A 15044-nucleotide genomic window follows, 5' to 3' on the forward strand; every position below is an offset into this window, starting at 1 on the left:
AAAGCAAAAGCCTTTTTTGATCTTGGGTGAAGGAAAATAAAAGAATCAGATATTAAAAGTTGGAGTCAGTTCAAAAACTACTTGGTTTTTTGTTCTATTCATTCCTTTCTTTGTTATCTTAGATTTTTATTCCTTCCAAGCAGTTCTAACAAATACTACTTATATATATATACATGCATAAACCTCATTTATAAGATCATCATATCAATCAAGTTGCAGAACAAACAGAAATGGCTTTTTGGGGTTTGTTCTATTTCTTGAAAGTTCCACATTTAATGAATACATAATCACTCGCAGTTGATTCAGTTTCCTTGTTCTTTTTTGGGTTTGTTTTGTAATCCCCCATTGTTAATTTTGTTATTTCTTAATTAGGAATCGAAGTTGAAGCAGGTAAAACCTTCACCCATTCCTTTGACAAAGCCAGAAAAAAACTCCATCTTTCTCAGGTTTGTACCTAATGCCAATGACTAGTACTGGAATACATCAATTTAACTTCAATAGACTACTGGACTTGCCTTGTGTCTCTTTTAGTCCCCCTAAAGCTTCCTGTAGGAAAAAACCCTCTGGCTTGGCTCAGAACACGTCTGGATGGCTGAGTCTATGGTGCTCGCGGGCACCCAAGACCCGACTGAAATATACCAGAGAAATCCCGTCGTTTCCCACCCTTGCTCAAGAGATGAAGATTACCCTCATACTTACACACTAACTACATTCCCCTTCCATATTATCGCCTCATTTCTTCATTCAAACAAGTGAACAACTATATATATTCAGTACTTCATTAAAGATTGTAGAAATTATGTTGGACTATAAATTTAGACAAGTAGTATGTAATAAATTTTCTTTGGTGCAGGCAACTCTGGGTTTAGGACAGTCAGCAGATAGGACCTTAGTTCAATGCAAAGTGGGGGAAAAGATTCCAATATTTTTATGCTCATTGAGACTGCACAAAAATGAGACATGTTTATTAGATATTGAGTTTGAAGAGGAAGATGGTGATGTCGTTTTTGAAGTTATTGGACCTCAAAGTGTACATCTAACTGGTTACTATTTGGGGAATGATCAATCTGTTGAAAATGAGGCTAAATTGAAAGAGGTTGTTGAACCTCAAAAGAGTAGTGAAGACAAGGTTGGTGAAGTAAAGGGACATCAAGTTAGGACCTTAGATAGTGGTCTTACTATTGAGAACTTAGAAGTGGTCGACTCTCCTAACACTATATTAGCTACTCCTGGAACTCAGGTTCTTCCCCCCCTCTCTCTAAATCCTCTGTGGTTTGCTGTGATTCGCGGTTCAGTGGATCAGAATCATCGAATTTGCAAATCACAACAAGCTACATAAGATTTCAGCCCGGTTTAGTTTTTCTAGGTCTCTAGCATTTTTGTAGCGGTAACTACGCATTGTTCCTTTTTTCAGGTGTCTGCCTATTACATCGGTAAAATAAAGAGTGATGGTTATATATTTGATGCAAATATCGGGAAGCAAGTTTTTAAGTTCAAATTAGGTACTTACTTTACTGTACTCTAACATATACACCCAATTAGATATTTGATTTTTTTTTTTTCATACAAGTTTATATCTTTCTCTCTCTTGTTACAGGGGCAGGAGATGTTATCAAGGGATGGGAGATTGGTGTTAATGGTATTATATTGAGATAACATAAGCTTTTTTATACTACCGCATTGTGTTTTCTAAAAACGGCTATACGTTGTTATTTGAGCTTATAAAGAACAATAACACGAAGGAGTATCTTATTTTTCAGGTATGCGTGTGGGCGAGAAAAGAAGAGTAACAATTCCGCCATTTCTAGGGTATGTACATTTTTAAAACATGTGTAAACAACTCCATATGAAGTTTATAACAAGAACAAATAGAAGTTTTTAAGATGATTATCTTCCAACCTCTAATTTTCTAGTAACCTGTCAAAACCTTAAAATAAGTTGATTTAGAAATTTTAGATATGATGATTTACTATGCAATTGAGTACTATATTTTGTTTTTTTCCAATAAACAAATTGTTTGTTTTTCATGAAGCAAATTGTTGTTTTATTTCTCAGATACGGAATTTCAGGGCGTAAAGATGTACCAGCAAACGCGTGGTTGGTTTATGACATTGAGGTAATAAGATCCAAAAGTCTAATTCTTTACTAATTATGCTATGTTTTTTTAATCCAAATCGAAATATTTCATGGCATTCAAATTGCTATAATCTACTTTAGTAAATGCTTATATATAACTAATGATTTCATTTCATTACTTGCATTTTAGGTATGCAAATTGGAATGATGGTTGCATAGTAACAAGTAGTCTCATTCTGTATACTAATGTACTCATGCTGGCACAAGCTTCAACAATTCAAATCACACTCCTTTCGTTCTTGTGTTATAAATAAATAAACGAAACAACTAAAATTTCATTACCAATTCAGTTCGTGTTTGATTGATTATTCGAGCAGCAAGTTTTTAGTTATATAAATTGTCTTTAGCTTTCACTGTTGGCTAATATCAGTACCAAAATCAGAACAAAAACAACAGGGCTTACAGAAATCACTTTCTATTTCTTTCAAAATGATCAGAGACCTCAGTCTTCCTTTTAACTGCAACAATTACTAGTACAAAATTGAACTTCATATACCAATACTACAACCATACCCCGAAAAACAACAGTTTCTACATATTCTTCTGCTTTCACCCATCGAACTTCAATGAATTAGCGAATATCGACCAACTCAATTTCGTATTCTAACCACGCATTTCCAGGTATTTTACAGTATTTAGCTGGAGCTCCTTTAACGCCGTAACTGAACCACCATCACGATATTATGTTTAGAAAGATAATCTTTGAAACCTGATAAAAAAAATGTTAGTAGAAAAGCTGTACATACCCTAAAGCTGGTGGGACTGTGATTCGCCTTCTCTCACCGATAGTCATACCTAGGTCATATAAAGCAATCCACATGATTCTAACATTCAATCGATGAAAGAAGTTTGGTCTTTAAAGAGTCGAGATACATACCACCAATCCCGGATTCCCATCCCTTGATAACTTTATTTGCACCTATAAGAAAAAAAAAAAAAAAAGAATTTTCAAACAAAGAACAAAATCAGACCTGTTTAATACATTTATTTAGGTTCAGAAGGTTAAGTACTTAATTTGACTTCAAAAGGTGGACCATCTTTCGTTGAATCAAAAATGTTTCCATCGCTCTTCAATTTACCAGTGTAATGAACAGTCACCTGAAACCAAATAAAAGATAATTCAATCGACCTGAATTCAAAGGAACCCTTGTTACCACATCTAATAAACTTTTATCAACACTTTTAGCAGGTCCAGTAAGCACTCAGTAATTTACCTTACATCCAGGAGTAGCTACTCTACCATCAAGCTTATCTCCATGTTTTAGCTCCTCAATGACCAGACCACTAGTGAAGGACCTTACATCTAATGGAACTTCTTTAACTTCTTCGACACTCGACTCCATGGATGTTCCATTATTTCCTTCATTCACTGTATCTGCATCATTACCACAAGCTTCAATAGGTTCATGATCCATGTTATCAGTCTTCGCAATCTCAAGGTTGGAATGTGCTATCTTTGAGCTCTCGTCAGTTTCATGTCCAGACTCCATAGATGGGGCAGCAGAATGTTTAGGCTCTTCAGATAACCTGCTTCAACAAATCGACAGGAGGCATTATTCAAAAGGGAAAAAAATGAAGTACAGTATCAAATAATAACATATCCATGATAAATGGTCGGGTAACGGCAGTTTCCGACTTCAGAACTCAAAAAAACATCATTTCTTACTTTTCATTGGGCTGCTGCTCCTCTGGGTCACTGTCAATAGGTCTCTCTTCGACAATTTCAGTCTTAGCCACGTTAGGCTTGCCGTCATGGGCTTTCTTTGGTTTCCTGATCTTCTCATGTCCGACTTCAGTCGATGGCGTAGGAGAATCTTTATGCTGTCCGGATACTCTGTAGCATTAATTATTCATAAAATAAACACACAAACACAAACACGTTACATATATCAAATAATAACATATCCATGATAAATTGTCGGGTAACACAGCTTCCGACTTCAGAACTCAACAAAATTTCATTTCTTACTTCTCATTGGGCTGCTGCTCCTTTGGGTCACTGTGAATAGGTCTCTCTTCGACAATTTCAGTCTTCGCCGTATTAGGCTTGGCTTCATGGCTTTTCTTCGGTCTCCTGATCTTCTCATGCCCGAGATCAGTAGATGGCGTAGGAGAATCTTTAGGCTGTCCCGGTACTCTGTAGAATTATTTATACATACAATAAATACACAAACACATACATACATTATATTATATATATACAACTTTTAAATCGTTACAATTAGAAGCTCTCACATTTCAATGGGCTGCTGCTTCTCCGGCTCGTCACTAACAGGTCCCTCGTTCACAGTGTCATTCAGAGCAACATTAGGCTTGGTTTCATGTGTTTTCTTTGGTTTCCTGCTCTTCTCATGCCCAATTTCAGTAGATGGTGTAGGGGAATCTTTACGCTGTCCGGATACCCTGAAGTATTATTTCCAAAAAAAAAAAAGATGAAACTTCAATATGGAAAATATCCCACTATTCAATGTCAAACGCTCTAATTAGCATTTCTCACTTTTCACCGGCCTGCTGCTTCTTCTGGTCAGTGTTAACAGGTTCATCATCCACAGTGTCAGTCTTTGCATTAGGCTTAGAAATAGAATCATGTGTTTTCTTTGATTTCCTGATCTTCTCATGCCTAACATCAGTAGATGGCGTAGGGGAATCTTTACGCTCTTTGCATATCCTGAAGCATTAGTTACCAACAAAAAATATCAATTTTGGAAACGACTCAGTATCCAACTTCAAAAGCTTTAAAATTAGACGATCTTGCTTACTTTTCATTGAGTAGCTTCTCCTTATGATTGTAATGAACAGGTTCCTCATCCATGTTATCAATATTTGCCACCTCTGGGATGACTTCAGTCACTTTCTTTGACTTAACGATCTTTTCCGATGCCTTACTTCTACAAATCAGACAAGATGCATTCTCAAATAAGAACAACAAAAGTCCTTAGAATGATAGTTTGTTATAGACTACTGCAAATCTGAAATCGCACATTAGGAGGCTCTTGTTTTTGTTTATATTGTATAAAATGCACCTGAATAGTTGTTTCATTAATTGGTAATCGGTAAAACTCTATTTACCAGTAAAGTTCTTTGTTATACAATATGAAAGAAAATGCATAAGTAATATCTCACTTTTTCACCACAACATCTTGATCATTTATATAACATTTCCTTTTCTTTCGATGACTGCTACCTTCTCCAACTTCATATTCAACAGGATGGCTACAAAAGTCAACCTTCTTCTCTCCAATCGTAGCTGCAATGAAATGTGAAACATCACAAAACTTTAGAATGAGCAAGAAAGAAATCATATTCTGCAGGTTGATGCTTGTGCTTCGAAGATAATTACCGTGTTCTAAGAATCCAACCCCAGTAAAAAATCCAGTAAGATAAATACTTCGAGGGCCAATAGCCGTAAAAACAACATCATCTTCCTCCTCAAATTCGAGATCCAATGAGGAAGAAAGTTTCTGTTTAGGAAAGAATGCACATAAGAGAATTGGGTTCTTAGCCCCAACAATACATCGAACTGCACTCGCCTCTTTTGCATCCGAATCAATATCCAAAGTTGCCTGACATAATGAACAACAATAATTCCTTATTAAGATCAACCAACACTAAAATGAAACATAACATCAAATGGGTATTCAACAGTAAATGGCCTCCCTATAATCTTTTCAAAACCTAATATTTTGTTCATGCATAAAGAATTTGATTGAATGGGTAGGAAGGAACCTGAGAAATGTGAAGCCTTCCTCGTGCCTTGTCGAAGCGATGAATGAAAGATTTCCCTGGTTCTAGTTTGATTCCTGACAAGTAAACATATTGTAAGAAACTAACCCCAAGATTATTACCTCATTGAAATTAAACTTCAAGAAGGAAGCTGATAATTAGAATGTTGTACTCAGGAATGTTGAAAAACTAACCCCAAAATGCCATTTCCGAGATAGGAATCGCAATGAGAAATCAAAAGATCTTAATGAATTTTAGACAGAGGTGACGCTTAAACCCTAGTAAATGACCTTCTCTCTCTCTAAAACCCCGAAGGATAGAAGACGAGATGATGCTCCGACCTAAATGCAGATAGAGGTCATGCTTACAGTTTTATCAGTAGAGTTTTCTTACCTCGCGGTTCCCCCCAGTACCGGTTCCCGGTACTCTCGTGTCTCGATCCGAACCGCGTTTCCTAGCCCATCTCTCCCATCAGGCCAGTAATGTTACGGAGCGGCTAAAAGCACGCGAAAAATTTGTTGTTAGCACCCGAGGGTTGTAATGGTGGTTTTGGATCAAGGATTTGGAACCAAAGTTTTTTCTCTGTCTAACTCCTCGTCATAAATCAAAGTTGGTTTGAAATCAAATGGTAGTTTTACTCTCTTTCTCTCTCTAAACAGGGTTCTTTCTCCCTCTAATTCCTCAGTGTAGATTGATGATGATGGGTTTTTTTGAGTAATTGATAATGATGGATTTGGAAATAAGGTTATTCGATTATAACGTGATGATGGTGACACAAAGGAGAAGAAGAAGAGATCACAATCTTACCCTAGATCGTAATTCCCAAGTTTGTCTTCAAGAGCGGATCTAATTGGATTAGTGTCTAGAATGGATTTCTTCTGTGTATTACTAATTGTTAAGGCCTCATTGGTAAGTGTTATAAGATCTTTTGCATTGGAATTTATAGTTATGGCTCGGACTCCATTAATACGGAACATTTTATTTTCCAAATGAAATCCCCTAGTACAAGAAAGAGTGAAAAAGTGATTTCATTCTGGTGAAATAAGAACTCTTCGCCATCTTAATGTATGTATTTAATTTATTCGGAGTTATTAGAGCAGGATCCACTTTTGGGGGATATGAGTCGAAGCAAAGACAAAAATATTTCTAGTGGACTGTTTCTCACAATCCTCAGAGAGATAGTTCACTAATAGAACGAGGGCTAAGTAATTCGACTCGCGATTCATCCTTCCGAACGCAACGTATACAACTCTCGAGTGTATTGCATTCTCCAAATGCGCTTGTTCCCCTTCTTCCTTGCAATAACAAGTCTTTATGAAATAACTCTGATGAGAAGAAAAAAGGTGTTACGAGACCCTCCCGGTCCAACCTTAGACACTCTAACGTCCTTTTTTAGACCTGTTCCCATTTCAAGTCAAGAGATAAATCTAAATAGACAATCCCATTGCACTGATCGGGAGTTCGTAATGACTGCGGGGGTCGAAGTTCAAGAAGCGAGTTATTTATACCAAACATTCTTCTTATGGCTAGATCTAAGAAGAATGATTCAACGACTCCAACAAGAACTAGGATTTTTGCTAAAATTTTTTACTTATCACTAGTTAAGTCTTCTTACTTTCTAACTCCGTCACGAAAAAACTTAGATATTAAGTCAAGTCAGCAGAGAAGAAGAAAAAAGGAGAGGAAATTTCAATATATCCATCTCTTCATTTTTCTCGAAACTAAAGGATTTCGACATCTTGTATGTGATACATTTAAGCAAAAAATTTCACACAACCCCATTACAACAAATATACAACAAGATTCATTTTCCGTTGACACAATTGATCCACCTATTTTTATTTATTGTTTTAAAAGTTCCAAAAGTTGTTAAAAGAATAGAATAGCACAAAAATAGAATTGATATTTTTTGGTGCAAGAATATATTATATAATGGTTATATGAATAAAACCGTTTTTTTTTGTGAAGTTAATAAAACTGTTCTTTCAAAGCACAAAAGTGATTTTCAAAGAATAAATCAGGCTGCCTATGTTTAAGTTAGATTTTTTTTTTTGTTGAAAGAAGTTAAATTTAAAAAGGAGGGCAAACAACATGTCAGTATGTCGCATATTTTTTTGGGGATAACAATAACACAATAATAATTTGGTCACCTTTAAAAGTCAAACAAGAATCCACCCTAAAATATAGTTGTTCCGAGGAACAAGAGCCTTCCATTGATAAAGGTCTATCTTAAAACTCCTCAAATTTACCAAATAAGCCAAAAATATCGTCTAGATTTCAATTAAAGTGTTAGAAAAATAAGAAAGGAAATTAGCCTACATGATTTTATAGTATTCATATTGGATACAATCAACCATATAGACAAACTCTTTCAAGAACAAAAAAGGAAAAGAAAACCATAACTAGAGTAATTTTGTAAAATTTGTACAATTACTGTTCCGGGATAAATTAGTCCCGTTCCCAAACACCACCCAATAAATTTGTACAAACGACCACTTCACCCGCTTCATTTTGGAGACAAATAAATAGTTTTACTTTACATACATTTGGCGCAGCGGCGAAAGGGTTTTAAAACCCTTTGAGAGAGAGAGAGAGAGAGCGGATTAGGGTTTAAGGCCGTCAGTTTGGTAGCAGATTCACATAAAACGAATCCATTCTGAGAGCGATTTCTGCATGAAGAAATGGCTTTCTGGGGTTAGTTTTCATTTTCATAATTATCGAGTTCAAAATTCTAATGTTCCTCCTAAATTTTTGTAAAAAGTTATTGAAATTTATACCAGGGTTTATCTAATCTTTGTTTCCTTTATCAGGAATCGAAGTAAAAACTGGAAAACCTTTCACTCATCGGTTTGATTATAATCTCGGAAGACTTCACATTTCTCAGGTTGGTGGTAACCAGTAGACTCTCTCTCTTCATCTCTTTCTCTCTCTCTCTCTCTGAGTTGGGTCTTGATGGAAACTATTATACTTTATGTTTCAGGCAACTTTGGGTACTGGTTCATCAACCAATAGGAGTGTACTTCAGTGTAATATAGGTGATAAGAGTCCAATTCTGTTATGTGCTTTATTACCAGACAAGAACGAGTCATGTCTTCTTGATCTTGAATTTGAGGAAGAAGATGAAGTCATTTTCTCAGTTCTTGGTCCACGAAGTGTGCACCTTACTGGTTACTATATAACACCTCCTGGTGAAGTCCATTCTCATGAGGACGACGACTCGTATCCTTTTGATTACCCATAATGCTAGTTTATCTTGAACATAAACAAGTTTGAGAAATTGTTGTTTATTTATTGTTTATAAGAACTTGTTGTTGTTGTTGCATATTGTGGTTTTTGTTTTCATTCACCCTAGCTTGTTTAGTGATTCTTACGGTGAGGATATTGCTGAGAGTGACACTGACCAGTCCAGTGACTTCTCTGCTGAGGAGGATGAGTATGATGACTTCATTGGTGATGACTCCGATGATATGGAAATGTTCCCACCTTCACCTCGCCGAAAGAGTTCAGGTACTTTTAATGTCGCTCTACTATGTGTGTTTCTCATTTTTGTGTTAGTTTATGTCATGTTTCTCTCTGTTTGTTAATAGGAAATATCATGAGCTGAATTCAAGTTACGCGTTCTAATTGTGAGCTTCTGCATTGAGTAGAAATGGGTTGCAAAGAAATCTATTTTGAACAACATTAACCAAATTATGCATACTTGTTTAGTTGTATTGTATTATTAAGAGTAGATATCATAGATTTTGGGCGTCGCAAACATCCATGGACCAACTTTGACTTCATTTTTTTTTTCCATAATCCGTTGGGCTTATAAATACATGTCTTCTTTCAAATTTTTTTTTTACCTATGTCGGTCTATTGGATTTGGCTTTGTGCATTAGGTCAGTGATAGAAGGTCGTTAAGTTATGTCTTTTAAGTTTTGGTTTCTCATTGACTGGGCAATATATGAAATGGTCAATTGCAGTCGTTCCTCAATTGCCTGTCCCCTACTAAAGGTTTTGCTTGCAAAAGTGGATCTGGTCATTGGATTTCTCTCACAGTTCATTGTGCTTTTGATCTAGTTGTTATTGAGGAAATAGTGGACGACGAGAAACCTGCTAATGAGAATGGGAGTAGCAAACGTCTGAAGAAGAACCAGATAAGTGATTCAGAGGGTGATGCCGGAAAGCAAATAGTTGTCAAGGGTGTTGCAGGTAGTGAGGTTTTGGAGAGTGAAGATGAAGATGGTTTTCCAATTTCTCCAGTAGACAAAAAGGAAGCTGATGGGAGGAGCAATGCAGAAAGTAAATCTGAAAAGCAAGTTTCTAAGGAAAGCAAGAAGAAGGTAGAAGAGGGTACAAGTCACGTCAAAGGCAAAAAAAGAAAAATTGACACAATTGTTCAGGACGAGGAGGCAGATAAGTAAGATATCACTTCTAATACTTGTATTTCTTTGTAATCTTCTAGTATTTATTCTGGTGCTTAATGTTAAATAAACTTAATAATACGTCTATAGCACATAGCCACATAATGACAAAAGAACATAATAGGAGTTCAATAAAAGTTCACAAGATTGAAACCGTAAATCCATACATATCTTAGATCCCTTGAGGATGAACATGATCTTCATTTCGTGAACTATATTTTATGTTATGTTATGCTAAAGGACCTTGGCTTCTATGTGAATTAAACAAGATCCTGTCTTTTGCTTTTTGAAGTTTTTTTATATAGCTCAATATATGTTCCTTGACTATTAGTAGTTCAACGTGCTTTTATCTTTGCTTTTGATAACGCTTCTTGTTTGATTTGTAGAAGCAAAGTAGATGAGCAGCCTAGAGACAATTCTTTGCCATCAAGTGATGTTGGTCAACAAAGTGAGGGTAAACCAAAGAAGGAAAAGAAAGAACGGTCTAAGAAAAAAAATCAGGGAGTTAATGAAGCTAAGCCCGAGGGGTCAAAAGTTGATAACATCGTGAAAGATAAGCCCAAGGAGGAAATTTCCAATGACAAGTGAGCGCTGATGTTATTACTATCTCTTTTATGTCGATATGCCATGTTATTCCCCTTTTACTATTATAATCTTCTTCATTCATTTGTCTTAGACATATTTGGGCTTGGGGGTGAACAATCGTTCTATCAAGGACATCTCATTCTTGTTGGATCATGTCAATCTTAGATTGTTAAGTTCAATTTATTTGCGAGTTGATATTTTCTGCCTGATTACTGGGTCTATATATGGGAATATGAAATTTTGTAATTTGTATTGTATGTTTTGTACAGGAAGACAGAAACTGCTGATCATGTAGCTGATCAAGAACAAAGTGAGGGGAAAAAAAAGAAAAAGAAGAACAAGAAGAAGAAAAGTAAAGTGCAAGAGAGTGATGAAACCGCAGAAAAGAAGGATGGCGAAAAGAAAGAATCAACTGAGGTGACTCCAAGCAAGAAGGAAAAAGTAAAGCATTCCAAAGTTAGAACCCTTGCTAATGGTCTGATTATTGAGGATATAGATATGGGTAAACCTAATGGTAAAAGAGCTACTCCTGGAAATAAGGTAAAGTATGCAATGATCAAACGAATTCAATCCTTGAGGTTTCTATCAATCTGAACATGAACAATTATCACAATGTCCAGTAAATTGAAGTAGTGTTTACTCGGTTTCAGGTTTCTGTCCGTTACATTGGTAAACTGAAGAGCACCGGCAAAATATTTGACTCAAATATTGCTAGAGCTCCATTTAAATTTCGATTAGGTACTTGGAATCATTGCACCTAGACTTCATTCGCTTCTAGTTCTAGTTTTCCATCTCCGTTCTAACTCAGTCGTCTATTATACTTTTTTCTGTTACAGGTACGGGGGAAGTTATCAAAGGATGGGATTTCGGGGTCAATGGTATTTTTCCTGAGAGGCTCGCTAGCCTTTGACTGTGTTTAAAGTAGTATATTGTTTTTTTGTTTTCACCACTCCTTGTTTGACTTTTGTGCATAACATTCAGGTATGCAAATTGGTGATAAAAGAAGACTCACGATCCCACCGTCAATGGGGTAATTATATGTACTATCTTTCAGATAATATATACATAGTTACTTCCTGCGTTGCCCGGATGATGTGAAACTTGTTTATATTCTAATTCAGGTATGGATCGAAAGGAGCTGGAGGTAAAATACCACCGAACGCATGGTTGGTATTTGATGTGGAATTGCTCGATGTTCGTTAATCATTGGTCACAATCCATTTTGGTAAAAAAAAACCACATACATGATTGTCATTTTGCAGACAGTTTACAATTACATACATGTATGGTGAAGAAGATTGAGTTTTGTAGTCAGTGTTGGAGAAAAGAGACAGAAGACTTTATCAATATTTTGAAGTAGGAAGTTTATGAAACTAATATTGCAGTTTTATGATATCAAGATACTCTTATTAATATATACCTGTGTTTGATCTAAAGGTTTCTGCAATATGTTCGTTTTTTTTTTGTTGAAAAGTGTATTAAAAGGTTCAAAACAAATGGATACCATATATAGTCTGTAATTTTCTTGTTTTGGCTTGAGCCCGGAAAATCCGGTTACCAATGGGCTGGCTATTTTGGCCCTGGTTATGTGCACTTCGTCTGCCCCTCTGCGATGAAGATTTTGCCTCTGGGCTTTCTGGCCGTCCCCGGATGAAGATTTGGGCAATTTTCCCGGCCCTACTTCAACCCAGGCACCTAGCCTTCCACCTATGATGCTTGTGGAAGTTTGGGAAAACACAAAAAAAACTTGTGGACAACGTGGGAAAAATCTCTCCCATTCTCCAATGGTAGCTAGTTGACTCCTGGTATTGTTGGATTTAGACCCATTTTGACAGTGGGTTAGGTATTTTTTTTTATATTTAAAACAGGTTTATATATAAAGTACACAACAACATCAAAGAGATATCATTAGTAAAGGTAGAGAGAGAGAAAAAAAAAAAAAGAAAAAAAAAGGAGAGATGGCTCCTTCAATGGTGTATTCTTCTTCTCTAGCAAACAACTGTGGCTACCATCCTTGTTCTTACAAAGGCAACAAAATCATCTCTAATGATGTCTCTTCTCCTCCTCCTCCTCGCATTATCATCTCTTCTTCTTCTCAGCACCAAGACCAACCCAAAGAACCAATACAATCACCAGGTCGTAGGTAGGTATAGGTACATATCTCTCTCTCTCTCTCTCAATTTTGACACCCATGAGCTGACTGAATGTTATGTTGAAAAATGAAGGGAGATAATATTGAGGAGCAGCGAGATTGCTCTAATTGGAGCCATCTTCCATTTCAGGTACCCCCATAACCCACCCCCTCTTCTTCTTCTTCCTCACCTGCTCTCCTTATCCTTTTAGACCTGGTTTACTCCTCTAATATTGGTTAAGTTAATCCAACGGCTAATAATCTCCTTATACAACTTCATAAACCACCTTTAGTATTTGAAATTAAGCAAGTGTTTGGTTTTTGATGAGTACAGTGGGAAAAAGCCTAATTACTTGGGCGTCCAGAAAAACCCAGCTGCACTTGCACTTTGTCCAGCTACTAAAAATTGTATCTCCACTTCTGAAGAAATCAGTGATCTCACTCATTATGCCCCGCCATGGTAATTTTCCAACTCATTTAAGATTAATGTGAACCCTACTTTTACTTGGCTGCTAACATATTTATCTATCTGTTCCGTCGTGTGATTTACTTGGATGGTAACTATTTTATATTGTTGTAGGGATTATAATCGTGGAAAGAAAAAGCCTGTCACTAGAGAAGAAGCCATGGATGAGTTAATCCAAGTGGTATTTTTTTTTTCATCAATTTCTTTCACTCTTTTAAGATGGTTTTCGATTCAAAATTACTCAGGGAACTCCTATTAGCCATTTCACTCCGCATTGAGTTGTCATGCACCTGTGGGTACTGGACCAGTATATCACAAGACTTTTCACATTTATACCACGTTAATTATCATACTACAATCTTAAGAATACTCGTATGATGCCAATTCTAAAGAGTTTGGGCATGGCCAGCACCTGTAGCCCAATAGTGAATTCTCCACCGTATGGCTGACCGGGGAGTACTAGTGATTCTAGATTCATGAAGATGAGTTGCAGTCTGCAATCCGAACTAAGGACGGGTTTTGGGTTAGCTCCCCTTGCAGGATCCCAACCCTTTGTCTCGGTCATTGTAGCGCAGGGGTCGTCTAGGGCATAAGGGGTGTGATAACTTGACGTCATCCCCCCCTTCATGCGGCTTATCATCGATAGTATGTTCGAAGTTCTAAACTCAATGGTGGCAACTAAACACGAGGATTGCGCTCGTTGCGGGACTTAACCTAAAACCTTACGACACGAGCAGACAACAACAATGCACCACATGTATCCACGTTCCCGAAGGCACCCTCTCTTTCAAGAGGATTTGCAACATTTCATGCCCTTTTTTGGCAAACAAGTATGTAAGAATAGCTGCGGGACAAAGATATACCACATTCACTCAGAATCACTTACCAAGGAATTCTTTTAATAACACTTATATGGCAAGGAGAGTTGTAGTTGGATTTTAGCCTAGTTCAGCCTTTGAAATTATTGTCCGCAAACTTGGAGCTGAAGTGAACATTACTCTAAATACTTTTTGCAGATAAGATCAACAAAACCAGACAACTTTACGCCGCGAATAATGGAGAAGAAGGATGATTACATACGAGTTGAATACGAAAGCCCAATTATGGGGGTATATGGATTAATCTTCTAAACATCATCAAACCATATTTTTGTTTAGTATAATTGATTTTTTTTTTCTTGAAATGTTTGTTATAGTTTGTGGATGACGTTGAGTTCTGGTTTCCTCCTGGGAAGAAATCAATAGTAGAGTATCGATCTGCTTCTCGTCTGGGGAACTTTGATTTTGATGTAAATAGAAAAAGAATCAAGGTGAGAACAACTTTTTACGTTTTCTCTCTTCAGATTAGTGTTTATTCTTCACACTTACTGATTTATGCTGCTTGTTTTATTTAGGCTCTTCGGGTAGCATTGGAGAAGAGAGGATGGGCTTCAGAGGGGACCTTTTGAGAGTCAGCTAGTATTTAATGAAAGACTGTTTCCAACTTCTTCACAAACAACATCGATTAAAATACTCAATTTACCAACTTTATTGTGAACAAAATACTTAATTGGAGATCAATAATACAGATTCGTTATACTCAATAGAAAATAAATGTA

At 36.5% G+C, this 15044-nt stretch overlaps 4 protein-coding genes across 6 annotated transcripts; 3 read left to right on the forward strand and 1 right to left on the reverse strand.

Annotated features, from left to right (window-relative positions):
- The first annotated feature begins 166 nt into the window (after nt 1-166).
- On the forward strand, nt 167-2489 carry LOC147535117 (peptidyl-prolyl cis-trans isomerase FKBP53-like). The gene is made up of 8 exons (XM_086645480.1): nt 167-243; nt 373-446; nt 854-1240; nt 1415-1502; nt 1598-1639; nt 1761-1809; nt 2056-2116; nt 2267-2489. Exons 1-8 carry the CDS (start codon nt 231-233, stop codon nt 2282-2284), a joined length of 732 nt encoding a protein of 243 aa, XP_086501606.1. The 5' UTR covers nt 167-230; the 3' UTR covers nt 2285-2489.
- A 46-nt stretch (nt 2490-2535) lies between these two features.
- LOC147535118 (peptidyl-prolyl cis-trans isomerase FKBP43-like) lies at nt 2536-6865 on the reverse strand. Its single transcript, XM_086645477.1, has 14 exons — nt 6054-6865; nt 5863-5936; nt 5477-5699; nt 5260-5383; nt 4896-5024; nt 4634-4804; nt 4372-4539; nt 4106-4273; nt 3803-3970; nt 3351-3663; nt 3147-3234; nt 3014-3055; nt 2883-2931; nt 2536-2798 (listed from the first exon to the last, which is right to left on the reverse strand). Exons 1-14 carry the CDS (start codon nt 6064-6066, stop codon nt 2708-2710), a joined length of 1821 nt encoding a protein of 606 aa, XP_086501603.1. The 5' UTR covers nt 6067-6865; the 3' UTR covers nt 2536-2707.
- A 1476-nt stretch (nt 6866-8341) lies between these two features.
- On the forward strand, nt 8342-12286 carry LOC147535119 (peptidyl-prolyl cis-trans isomerase FKBP53-like). 2 transcript variants are annotated; one of them, XM_086645479.1, is made up of 11 exons: nt 8342-8553; nt 8670-8743; nt 8840-9078; nt 9221-9366; nt 9922-10261; nt 10652-10849; nt 11120-11390; nt 11501-11588; nt 11687-11728; nt 11832-11880; nt 11972-12286. In XM_086645479.1, the coding sequence occupies exons 1-11, from the start codon at nt 8541-8543 to the stop codon at nt 12051-12053; spliced, it is 1542 nt and encodes a 513-aa protein (XP_086501605.1). In that variant the 5' UTR covers nt 8342-8540; the 3' UTR covers nt 12054-12286. The 2 variants fall into 2 exon arrangements, with proteins under 2 accessions (XP_086501605.1, XP_086501604.1); XM_086645478.1 differs by having other exon boundaries at nt 8354-8553; nt 9212-9366.
- Nucleotides 12287-12561: 275 nt separating this feature from the next.
- LOC147535120 (DUF1499 family protein) lies at nt 12562-15040 on the forward strand. Of its 2 annotated transcripts, none has more exons than XM_086645482.1 (7): nt 12562-12993; nt 13076-13132; nt 13316-13441; nt 13562-13628; nt 14464-14556; nt 14643-14756; nt 14841-15040. In XM_086645482.1, exons 1-7 carry the CDS (start codon nt 12809-12811, stop codon nt 14892-14894), a joined length of 696 nt encoding a protein of 231 aa, XP_086501608.1. In that variant the 5' UTR covers nt 12562-12808; the 3' UTR covers nt 14895-15040. The 2 variants fall into 2 exon arrangements, with proteins under 2 accessions (XP_086501608.1, XP_086501609.1); XM_086645483.1 differs by having other exon boundaries at nt 12755-12997.
- Nucleotides 15041-15044: the final 4 nt, after the last annotated feature.

The sequence above is a fragment of the Eschscholzia californica genome, unplaced genomic scaffold (genome assembly GCF_041429995.1).
Source record: "Eschscholzia californica isolate CP2 unplaced genomic scaffold, dmEscCali1.0.p SCAF_6, whole genome shotgun sequence".
NCBI lineage: Eukaryota > Viridiplantae > Streptophyta > Magnoliopsida > Ranunculales > Papaveraceae > Eschscholzia > Eschscholzia californica.